The following is a 12,822-nucleotide window of genomic DNA, read 5'->3' as shown; positions in this document are numbered from 1 at the left end:
CTGACCAAACTTATTCTCCAAGTTTGGCTACATACTTTCATGCCAATATGGGAGACACACAAGCATTTAATCATGCCCAAGGCTTCTTTTTAGATAGGTTCACAATCCAATTTGGTGGCACATAACATATCTTTTATGAGACAACACTTGTCCTAACTTTGGATCTTCCCTATCACGACCCGGCGACAACATGGTCATACATCAGCCAGAACTCAACCCGTTCCTTTTCATGTCCTGCTTTTCGTGGAACATATGGTGATAGTCTTGCAATTAAAGAAGAAGGCGCTGCACCTGGCAGATGGCCAGACACCACCATTCCCTTAGCAAGCATGACCATGAACATGGGGAATGCGATGTTGTTTATCCTTATGAACATCATCGGAGATTGACATTTTTCTACTGCCAATGATGCTGCCTATGTAGTATTCAATGTGCTTGCTCAAGGTCATACATTCTTTGATATCATAAACTGTGTTATCACCAATCTAAAAAGAGCTCGCACTTTTCGGCATCAGTATCTACTTTTACCTGTAACCGTTTGCCAAATTATGAGGACACATTTCCCATAATTTTTGGCTACTTTTAATGACTGGGTTAAAGTAGATTCTATGTGTCCCTGTGAACAGAATAATTCATTCATTAAGGTTTTGGTAATGGCGTGAACGTCCTTCACAGTACCTGAGGTACATTCGTTGCTACCCTGACGACGATGATATATATGTTGGCACATTTGAATATGTCGGGGGAACAACAACGGAGCACCATTTGGCAAACCATTATCAAATTGGCGCGATGCTAAGGAAATATATTTCACTCGAGATGACGAGAGAACAGCATGACCTAGTGGTTGGTAAATTTGAGTAGGTCACTGTGTATATATATCTAACTGTATATAGTTGCGTTGGTGTGTTATCGTTTTTATTTTTGTATAATATATTATGCTAGAATAACTTTATGTTGCAGCTATCCAGCCCTAATTTTGCTCACAGTTCTCAGGTAATTTCTTTCTTTCTCTCTTGATACTTCGAGGACTAAGCATCATTCTGTTTGGGGGTGTTTTAAACCTGTAGCAAAAATTAGGCAGCTTGTAGGCTGTATATAGTTTTTTATTTTCCTTTTAAATAAATGTACTTAGTGACAAAGTCGATATTGTTTCCTTTTCTATGATGAAAATTGTCTAGAAATCTCACGTTAGCATTCGAATTAGGATTTGTTTTTAAGAAATTTAAGATAATACATACGCAATAGTTTTTACATCTTTTCATGAGCATTCATGCACTGAGTATCATTTATTGTACATAGCAGTAACTTTTTGGAACCCACAGTTAGTCTACTTAAATTATTAATCCTGTGAGAATCTAACCAAAAAGCCTCGATATGTGTGTTATGTGAGTAATGACACAGATGAGTAGTTTTTCCGAATAGAGAAAATCACGCGTCTACTTACTTGATCACCATCCGGACCCTAGGCGAGAATTTAGGCCTTCTTTGGATCGACATAGCCAAAAGTTCATACCTGTTACAAATTTTACAGCTAGTCGCCCCATTGAACCTTTTATCAAATCTTTAATCAAATCTTTCACTTTCACTAACAATTCCTTACCCATCTATTAATCCTAAATAAAATAAACCCACCTAAATAATGAGTATGAGAAATAGAATGAAATATAGAAAAATAAAGAGAAAGACTTGTCCCAAATAAAAATGGGTTAATTGGCCAAAACCCCCCATTTTATGACATACATTTGTGTTCAGAAAAGCTCATATACCATTGTTATATATACAGTGGTAAAAAGCTTTTAACCACTGTTTTAGAACCGTGGTAACAGCCACCATGACTAATAATCCTAACAAAACCGTGGTATTAAATTCCTAGTATGTACCATGGTTTTTGTTAAAATCGTGATATTAGGATATCCAAAACCGCGGCTAATAGCGCTAACAACTACCACGGTTGGAAAGAAACGTGGTTTATAATGTCTCTTTATACCTTGATTATTTTGAAACCGTGGTTATAATATTTTTTGAAAAAAAAATAAATCGTTGATTGTTTCTTTTCACCATATTAACCATCTGCAAAATTATTTTCAAATAGCCTGTCCATCACAATAGCCCCACCATACAACATTCCACACTGATTTTAAAAAACATATTGCAACTAACAAAAAAAAAATTAGACATCCACATTAGCCATGAAAAGATGAAAAATGTGCTGTAATATAGATGTATTCAAGATACACTTTATATTCACCCTGCATCTTCACAATAGTGAAACACAACTTATGCTATTACCATAAGATGCTAAAAAGTAGCGATCAAGATATAGGCACACAACAAGTACTACTCCAGGAAGCATGGCTTGGTAAGCTAATCAGAGTTGCCAAGCTTCAGTTTCTTCAAGTTTAATTCCATCACAGCTATTATCATCCGGGTCGCAAAATACTATCGCTTGATAGTTGTTCAATTAAGATACCCAACTATTTCGCGAAATGGTGAAGAATGAGAAGATGAAAGTGGCTTTGAACAATATATTAATGAACTGCTATCTGAATTTTGCATGTGCTCAAGGCAGATGACAAGTACACACCCTTTGGTAAAGCAGGATAAACACATTTACATAAAGGATGAGTAAGTATGTTTGAAACGTGAAATAAATGCAAGTGTATAAGAGATTTCAACAAAATTTGATAAATATTAATCTTTCTAGTTTGAGGAAGACATGAATATCCACTCATCGGATAGTCGAAGTGCATTGAAGGCTGCCTGAGACACGAGGAAAGGTGACACAACAGTATAGTCACCCACACTGAGCCTACAGTCATCAGTAGGTTCACTAGATTGCACCTTTAAGTGTGCTTAAGTCTGCATGCCACGCACATGCCTGAGTCAATTTTTTTTTTAAATGATTATTATAAACAAAATAAATTTGCCTACAACCACTTTTATACTAACATCAACACTTCATATTCTTAAAAAAACCTGACTTGGACATAACCTGCTTTCATTGTGATACAGAACCTTTGTGGGGGGTGCCTCCAAGATGGAATTTCTGCACATTAAGCCTTACTGTGGACCATCTCCACCTATAACAGGACACAAATAGGATCAATGACACACATAATTATATAAATAATGAAGATGACTGATAATCACCAGATTTAACAAAAGAAACTTTTCATTGTCAGCCCAAACAATAAAAAGACACGCATAACAGTGTTAGAAGACAATAAATACCAGATGTAGGCTACTCTCTGCAACAAATAATATTCCTTTAGGGCAGTCTAAAGAGTACACAGGGGTGACATGAGTGGCTGATTGAAAAGAGATCAATGTATATGATAGACTATGTATGGTAGCTTGCAATAACCAAGGTCTATCACTAAGAGAAATTATGTCAGAATCAAGAGAATCACAAAGAGGAACTAGGAAGATAGGGGTTATGCTGATGCGATGGATAACCTTTACGTCTGACCTATCTATAGAGGATCGAGAAAAATCAACATCAACTTTTGGAAACGCAAAATATTTCAAGCATACACTCAATATGATAATTAAGTAAAAAGAATAAGTACTTCTACACTTTTGACCAGGAAATTCACAACTTTATGATATGTTACGTGGACACGCCATATTTATAAGAATAATCCTTGTTTATCGATCCACGTATCCGTGTTAGACACATGTTGTATGCGTTATACCTCAATTTTTTATATTTTTCCACGTTAGATACGGACATGTGGATCCATGTCAATGTAACGTAGCTTTTATGTTCAGTATGTATCTTGTGCATATCCAACCCTAGCTAGACTCTCGAAACCAACAGAGGTGCACCAACGATAAGCCAAAAAACAAGCACAGACAAGACCAAGCCTTCAAAAAATCAATTTCTTTCAAAAATTTAATCAAACAGCCAGTATTCACTTTCAAAAAAACCTTTAAGAAATCAAAGTTGCTAATTGATATAAATACACACGGGTTTAATTCCTACCTGATGATAGATTGAGAGAGTGGTAACCGCTGCTGCTCCTTGGTCTCGCTCACTCGCTTCTCTTTCTTATGGAGAACTAACAAATGCTAATGAATTGAAAACAAATTGGAACTTGTTTTTCTTTTGATACAGCTCGGCAATGTATCTAGAGAATCAATTGGCACCACATTCATGACCCACACATTTAAGTCTTTCAGAGCAAAACTGCAAAAAAATATTTCAAAATGAACATGAAAGACTAGTGAAAATTAGAAGAGTGATTATACATGCATTTCACTTGTTTTATCTTATTAGTAAATTATACACGTGTTGATTACCAAAAAGAAAACTACAAGTGTTTCAATTTTGACGCAAAACACAGTGAAACAAAGATACGACAGTAAAGCAATTAACCATCCAATGCATAACAAGATATTGTCACTATAAATCCGTTTGCTTACCCTCCATAAACAAATCTCATGTCCATGACATTCCTCACTTTAGACAAGCTAATTCCCATCCTATTCAGATATGACTTGCTCACAACATGTTTCCAATGCTTGTAATTTGCCGCGAAATCTTCTGGGGCTGCTTTGTTGTAAACACCAACCTGGGAACTCTTTAGCCAATAAGGCACCTTTTCCGCCCTTGCAGACCATTGTTTTGGCCATTGAGATCCTTGCTCAGATGCATCAACTGGGATCTTGTGCATACATGCCTCCAGTGGCACATTCCTACGACGATAAATAATCACGTGTCAGGAAGCTTAGCTCAATGAGTTCTAACCGGGCTAGAAACCTATCAAACGAGGACACCGAATCGCCTTTATTTTTAACATGCGATAGCTCTCACCAGTCAAACATATAAAATTGCACATAAAAACAAAAAAAAAAAACACATACCGGGTTGCATTTGCATCGCCAGAGTCTTTGCAAAGGAGGTTCATTTTCGCTCTTTGCTCATAGCATTCATTTGAAGTGGGTTTCCGAATATAGCAAAGACCTACTTGGTTTACTGTATCATTTTTAATCACTACTAGTTCCCAGCACATCTTCTTCATTAGTGCAGACATGGTTGCATCAATTTTGTAGAATAGAGTTAGCGATCTATCAATTCCCTATTCAAAACAGACAACTAATAACGTAATATACATGTCCAGATTTCAACATCTTTTGGTATACTGGAGTAGCAGACCACACGAAGTAGCCACCAGGTCGCAAAACCTGGTTCAACTCTAAAAGAAGTTTGCCACCTGCATACTCAAATCCCAATGAGTTCCATAACAGAAGAGCATTTATGCTAAATAACATCACCAGAAAGCCATTACAAGATAGAAATACCTTCAATGTGCCACGGTACCCTACATCACGCACAGTGGACAAGATCAAAGGCCTTGCCAGGATACGGTAATCTCTTAGTCCCCATGACGGCTGATATAGCTGGTAAAAACAATAAAATTTAAAACTCAATCAACAAGAAATTTATAAGCCCTAGAAAACGAATTCAAGAATTACATAACCTACTTACACGAAGAGTGATTAGTCAACACAGTTTGAGAAGAACCTACTTACACGAAAAGGCAGAAACCTTGCAGTTGGACGATTGATTTCTAGAGTTCTAGTGCGAGTGGGAGAAGTGGGTTTCTTTTTTTTGCTTATTCTAAATTTTTTTCTCTAAATCTGCTTTATCCATGGTAGGTGTAATTTTGCCCAAACTATAAACCACTGTTTTCAAGGAAACAGTGGGGTATACAAATACAAAAATATTATTAGCTTATATTTGATACCACCGTGGTATATGGTGTATTATATACCACTGTTTTACAATATCAGTGGTATTTGCTTGTTCCAAAACTAGGAAACTGTTTTGTACCATGGTAAATGAGTATAAACCACTATTATTAGGGAAACAGTGGTATATACCAAATGACCAACCGTGGCTAATGTGCATTTTTGTAGTAGTGACCCCCCAAATTTTGAATCATCACAAAAGGCCCCCCATTATGTCCCGGCCCCATCCAAAAATCATCCATATTTGCTCTATTGTCTAAAATGCCCCTCAGGGGTAAACACAAATGTAGTGCCACCTTACCTTATTATTTGGGTAGGTAGTTATAGAGTTAGGTAATCGGGTTAACACTTTCTTCAAATTCAAATCGGGTCTGAATCCAAACAAATTTTCTTTGAAACAAATAAAACACACTATTCATTGATCGATCTATGTAATCGGGTTAACAATAATGCCGCGATGAACTCTTCAATGAAGAAACTTTATTTCATTACAAGAAGCTATCCTACACTATCTTGAATGCCAGCGGATTGATTGGACATAAGCTCCTTAAATCTTCTAGCCCTTCTCTCCGGCAAGGTGCATACTAGTCATACCACACGCATACCATTTTGGCTATTATGATCTTCCTTACCGTCGTGGTCTTGTTTTGAAATAACAGGTAATTTCTAGCCCTCCATAAACACCATATAGTTGCATACAAGGTCACTTCCCACACCAATTTCCCAAAGTTGGTGACAGTAGGTTACAACCATAGCAAGAACACATACTAAATTAAGGAGAGTGGTTTCTGAAGAGTTAAAAGGAGTCATCCCTGCTGTTACCTACTATGCGGAAATTGGCAAGGCATGGAAGCGGGGGTATCTTCTCTATAGACCTCTGGGAATAGGTAAATCTACAATTATAGGTACCATAGCAAACTTCTTGGAGTATGATATATATGACATTGAAGAAGAAGAAAAAGAAATAGAGGATACTAAGGCGAAATAAGAGAGTGGTTACAGAAGCAGCAAAGTTACTCTTTTGGGGCTATTGAATTTCATAGATGGATTATGGTCTGCTTGCGGTAATTCGCAGACCACCAGAAACTAATCAATTGTTCAATCTGTTGTTCTTCTGTCTAAGGCAAAGGGGGAACCCCTCAAACGGAAGTGCCCAGAACAAAAGAGTCGCACCCCTCTCAGCCATTATTCAAATACGATATCGCAACATTAACATACTGATCACACATACTTCAAACAACATTGTGTTATATCAAGAACATGAGTCATTCTGTTAACAAATTATAATCACACCTTATGTTTTATAGTAAATAATTCACCTTAAACTTTTATAATAATAATAAAAAACAAAAAACAAAAAAGGTAAAATTCTAACCTTATATGGAAGGCAAAATTCTAACATTATATGACTCTTCCTCCAATCTATCCTTATTCACAGCAACCCACTCTTGATACTGCTTCAAAAAAACCTTATACCTCTCAAGAATATATATAGAGACATTGAGGAATTGGTGTTTGATTTCGATTGCAAGAGAACACCAATGTTTGATTTCGATTGCAAAACATAAAGGGTGTGGAGTTGGACATTGAGGAATTGGTGTTTGATTTCGATTGCAAGACATAAAGGAGGAATGGCTAAATAATAACAAAAGAAAAGGAAGAATGGCTAAATAATAACAAAAGAGAGATTGCAATTTGCCTACCCTAGAGTTGAGGAGGTTTCCGAAAGTCCCGCCTATCATATAGTGTAGAGATTTCTTCTTGTTTAATAAATTTCGCTGCTACCGAAACAAATAAATTTCTGTCTCATCAAGCTTCTAATGATTCTCTTGGCTATCCTGACATGTAAGTTCAATTTTCCCATAAATCAATCACTCTAATTTTCACACAATTGAATTCGTAATATTATTTGATTATTGTATGTAGAGATGAGGTGTCATTGTTGAATACGAAATGCCCACGGAATTTGGAATTGAGATGGGAAATTCCCGAGTTCACCACACCCTCCTCTGGCTCATCATCTCTACCAGCGTCTATATTCCTTTTGGACTCAGATCCGCATTCCTTCTTCCAGGCTAATCGCGAAAAGGAGCAGCTTTGTTAACGAGTCAAGCACTACAAGCTCCAAGGACCCCTGCTCTAAGCAACCAAGCAGAGGAAGGTGAACTAGGACCAACTAATCTCATTCTATGTCTCTCTTCCAGTCGGAGGGAAGCACCAATGCCATCCACTCCACCTTCTCTCTCTCTGTCTCTTTATGCTACCCCTTTGATTGCTGACACCCAAGAACGTAGCATCTGCTGATGATGTCAATAATCTTGCTACGGATTCTTCTACAAAACGATTGTCTACTAGTTGGCTTGCCATTGGCAGTGTTGATGTTGGCACTGTTGATGTCTTCAAATGTTTCCTATTCGCTGCCTCATCGTATGAAAGATCATCATCAATTATCTCCACAGGCCTCTTCAACGAAGAAGATGGACCAGTACTATTATCATCTTTTGAGTCCTTCTTAGAGCAAGTCCAATGGAGAGCTGCTAAATTGGGCTACTAAAAGTGCCACATAAGTACCACATAGGCCTTTTAGCTTACCCAGCCAAATTTGGCTCTCCAAAATCAAAAAACCAATCCAATAGTGTTTTCTATTTTGAAGTGCTAAATGAAATGGACGGCATAGTTTCTGCAGTCCATCCATTATTTTTTGAATTTTTTTTTGGACGGACGGTTTGAATTTTTTTTGGACGGACGACACAGTTTCTGCCGTCCGTCGAAATTTAACACACGGACGGCAGAAACTATGTCATCCATCTCCCGAACTTATTATAGCAGCTGTTAGCGATGGTCTTAAGTTTGGCTGAGTTTTTGACTCCTTCCAAATTTAAGACCCTTTTAGTAGCCCCATTAGAATGACATTTTTGTGGTTGGGGTGCTATATTTGCCTTTAGCAGCCCATATAGCCCCCCATTGGACTTGCTCTTACTTTTAAAAGCATCCACTTCCATCTCTCCTGCCAAATTTTCAGAGGCATTTGTTGACCCATTTGTGTTTGGTGACATACATTTGTATTTACCCCCAGGGGTATTTTAGATAATAGAGCAAATATGGATGATTTCAGGATGGGGCCGGGACAGAGTGGGGGTCTTTTGCGATTATTCAAAATTTGGGGGGTAAACATAATTGTATGTCATAAAAATCAGTTACTTGATTCACGAAAGAAAAAGAAAAGAAAAATAGAATTATGTTTCCATTCAAAAAAAAAAGTTTGAACTCCCCAAATTCAAATCAAAAGGAGTCCAAAGGCTTAAAAGAGCAAAGTATGGAAACTCATGTTGAAGCAGGAAAAGAAAACAAGAATTTCTCTAGTGTAAATATCTGGAAGACCTTATTCTCTCATACTTGTCATTTTTTATTTTCCATTTCCATTTTCTTCTACATCACCACCTAAGCCCCATAATACCTAATAAGACCTTTAGCTCAATTAGGAGTATGATGGTGCGATAATAAATAGTAAATATGATTGATCGACCTCGGCTCCTCTGACTGTCATTGAGATGTGACGAAACGTGTGCCACTGCACACTGAAGTTAGCGAAACCTGAGTGGAAAAATTATGAGTGAATTTGTGTTTCAACACATACTTGTGAGAATCTATTTAGGGACACTCTCCAAAGGATCCAGAAACGACCCTGATTGTACATTTCAATGTAAAGTTCACTGTATGGATGTTCACATATAGATGTTTTAATTATTGTATGCATATTAAGTTGAGTTTCAAAGGAATTAATCCTCGTTCCCCACTAGGTAGATGTATAGATATCTAAGATAAATTTTAATTAGGAAACAAGCTTTTGTTATTGAGTCGTTGTAGTATAGATGAAGTTTGTGAATATCTTCTCTGGAAAACTCTCACGAGGCTATAACTCGTCCACTAGGGAATTCCTAGTGGTTTAAGGTCGGCCTTGTTGTATACGGTCAATACAACCACACTTTGCGAAATGAGAATTAGCTTAGGACTATGCATTTTTGGCCACTTATCTGTTTTAATGTCTCTTCTTTGCTTGAGGACAAGCAAGACCTTGTTTGGGGGTGGTGTGATAAGCACCCAAAACTGTAATATAAAACCCCGTAGAGACATAATATTTTGGTTAATTATGTGTTTAATAATCATGAAATAATCATATTTTCGTATTTTTGTAGGTTTGAGCAACCAACGTAAAAATGAGAATAAAGCCAGTATTTAAGCATGGAATAGTGTGTCTACGTGAAGCTTTCCGATTTAGCCTATGCAAGGCTAAATGAAGCCCGCCTAAAAGCCATGAATTCCAACGGGACGATTCCAAGTCAGAACGGGATTACGTACAGAAAAACATCAAACTTCCGAAGCTCATACCTCTTGAACCTGGACTCCAATTCCGGCAAGTAAGCTGCCCAGACAATCAGTGTGACAAGCTCTACCTCAGGCCAGATTTTGTAGAAATCGACTTACAGAACCGCCACTGGACACAGCATGTGGACCCACTATACGGGCCTACAAGATAGGATGAGTCATCAATCATGAAGCAAGTCAAGACAAAAGTGGCAAATTATTGGCACAAATTGACACCTTGCATGTATTAAATATCTTGACTAGACTTTTTGTGCCAAAATAGTACTAATTTTGGCGTGATTAGATTTGAAGATAAGATTGTAATAAATGTGAGTAATTGGTGGAAGATGCTTTCATGTGGGAAATAAGAGAATGCTCTCATATGTATTGAATTTGGATTGGGGAGAATTCATTCCCATTCATGCATTTTTATTTCTAGAAAAAAGCTTAAGTTATTTTGAATAGTGTTAATGGAGTATTTGGTTTTCTTCTAAATAAAAATCAGAATTTCCTTTAGGTAAAACCAGCTCTTCTTATTTTCTTCTTCTTCCACTCTTACATTAACATAACACAACTTGCATGATGATTTTAATCCCATGATCATGAGCTAAAACCCTCCAAGGTGGAGGGTTAATGATGCTCATGTGACGATCAGGCTATATTTTAGATTTCTAAATCACTACTTAGGTACTTAGGACTCATTTTGCAACCTGTCACAAAAATGATAGTGACCGACCAAGTTTGGAGCCTGGAGCTCTAGATCCGGTCGCGCGTGCTACCCTTGTGACGATGGGATGCCTTGCGTGTGTGAGCTGCTTGTGAATTCATCCTCTTAAAATTGACCGGCTAGAGTAGAATGAATCCAAGAGTTGAGATGATATTTCAGAGATGAAATATCAATTCAACTCATCATGCTAGTAAGATGGACTCAAAGATGAGTACATCTTGCTAGGGATCGATCCTAAGTCTATTTTCGGGTTTGTCTATGAACCCAAAACGGATTTGAGATGGTAGTGATCTATTTCTAAAAACATGTTGTTAGACCTTGCATGAGTAGGACTAAACCTCTACCTTTCTCTCTCTCTAGTTTTCTAATAAAAGTTTCATAAATTACCATGACTAGCATGTTAAATTATCATAGGAAGTAAAAATAAAGTGTAAAAAGATCAACACCCTACTCACATAGTTCTCTAAGGTGCTCAAATTTCAGTTGTAACGTCATCCTAGTATTAAGGTGGAATGAAAACCTTTACTCTAACCATACACACGGAAACACGTGAGTAAGGAATTATTAAATATTAGTACGTAAATGGTTGTGAAACTTTCATACTTATAAAATAGTAAAAGTGCTAACAGTGGGGCCCACATACGGGTTCCATGCATAGTTGTGTGTGTTTGTGTTTTTACAAACATGTACTGTATAACACGCACACGGTGCATACATCGTACTAGTATTTCATAGAGTATTTGTACCCATGCTGCAATTAAAATATATTATTAAAAGGGTCCGGTTATAGGGACTCAGGTTTTTGTAACTCAATTTTGACTCAATTTGCTAGCCACTAGATCTTCTGAATCTAACGGATCTAATTAAAATTGTCACCCACGTTTATTTACTCTATTAAAATGATGTCATGTAGGACCAATAGTAATAAACTTACGTGTTTTTCCTCCTACGCCCCATTCTCTAACTTCTCCTTTACACTTTGTTGCGAGACTCTTCTTCTTCTCCAACCAACACCATTCTCACAACTCTCTCACTACCTCCATCTCCAATTTAAATTCTTAAAGCAACAAAAAATTAATTCCTAGTTCAATGGAAGCTAGATTCTAATGTACCCTCTCACCCATTATCATTTGTAATGGTAGATTGTGAGACACGTCCATCTTCTTCGGTTGTTGCTATCACTCCCGTCTCTTTTGTAAGCTTTTAGACTCATCTCATTTTTTTTTCGTATTGCTGCGTTTTCTGTTTCGAACGATTTTGTATACTTCTTGTTGTGTTTTCTAAAGGTTATTTTATGCACTTTCTTTAGATGGATGCATTGATAAGAGCCCAAAACTGTAGTTTTAACCCTGTAACAGTCATACTTTAGACCAATTATGTGAGTAATAATGAAGAGTTAATACTGATTACGTCTTTTTATGCATTTCAGGCTTCAAATTCAATTATGTGCAGAAATGTGCCACTTTGATAAGATAAAGGAGCAATGGTTGGTTGCTAAGGAGTTTTGTGATTAAAGGCCAAGATTCAAGAAGACAAAGCCTTTCTAAAGCCCGGTCAAAGCTGAAAAGTCAAAGTCAACGCGGGCAGAAACAGTACACAAAGTCAGCAGAACTTCCGAAGGCCGTATCTTTGGACTCAGACCTCGGAATTAGATCTACCTTATGTCAAAATGACCGGCTCGGAAAGAGCTTTCCAATGGTCCAAGCCTTGGCCCAATCAGAGGAGCAAAAGTGGACGAAAAGTCTGTTGAAGTCAACTGCAGCTGAAGAGGCCTTTTTGGACTGAAAGTATTGGGTTTTGGGCCTGATTCTCTGGCCCAAAACATGGCTCCAAGCCCATGCACGATTTTTGGATCTGAACATATAAAAACAAAAGCTTAGCTCTTTGTTAAGGGTAGCTAGTTAGACCTAAAAATATAGATAATTCTAGATCTAGTTTTCATTAATTAAATTAAGTTTAGTTTAAATTCAATT

The 12,822-nt window shown here is 37.2% G+C and overlaps 1 protein-coding gene across 1 annotated transcript; it reads right to left on the bottom strand.

Moving 5' to 3' along the window:
- Positions 1–4,424: 4,424 nt before the first annotated feature.
- LOC147475730 (putative methyltransferase PMT26) lies at positions 4,425–8,813 on the bottom strand. Its single transcript, XM_086585514.1, has 6 exons — positions 8,738–8,813; positions 8,022–8,291; positions 5,341–5,406; positions 5,149–5,219; positions 4,870–5,084; positions 4,425–4,701 (listed from the first exon to the last, which is right to left on the bottom strand). Exons 1-6 carry the CDS (start codon positions 8,811–8,813, stop codon positions 4,425–4,427), a joined length of 975 nt encoding a protein of 324 aa, XP_086441640.1.
- Positions 8,814–12,822: the final 4,009 nt, after the last annotated feature.

The sequence above is a fragment of the Coptis chinensis genome, chromosome 9, assembly GCF_015680905.1.
Source record: "Coptis chinensis isolate HL-2020 chromosome 9, ASM1568090v1, whole genome shotgun sequence".
Classification (NCBI taxonomy): Eukaryota; Viridiplantae; Streptophyta; class Magnoliopsida; order Ranunculales; family Ranunculaceae; genus Coptis; species Coptis chinensis.
This window is presented reverse-complemented; position numbering and strand designations above follow the sequence as displayed.

What these genes read in the sequence shown, in the direction of transcription:
- LOC147475730 (XM_086585514.1), bottom strand. Translation starts at nt 8,813, where the DNA reads ATGTCACCAAACACAAATGGGTCAACAAATGCCTCTGAAAATTTGGCA. An exon ending in TCGTGTGGTCTGCTACTCCA is followed by an intron (nt 5,085 to 5,148) that starts GTATACCAAAAG and finishes TGTTTTGAATAG; the next exon opens with GGAATTGATAGATCGCTAAC. An exon ending in GGCGATGCAAATGCAACCCG is followed by an intron (nt 4,702 to 4,869) that starts GTATGTGTTTTT and finishes TTATCGTCGTAG; the next exon opens with GAATGTGCCACTGGAGGCAT.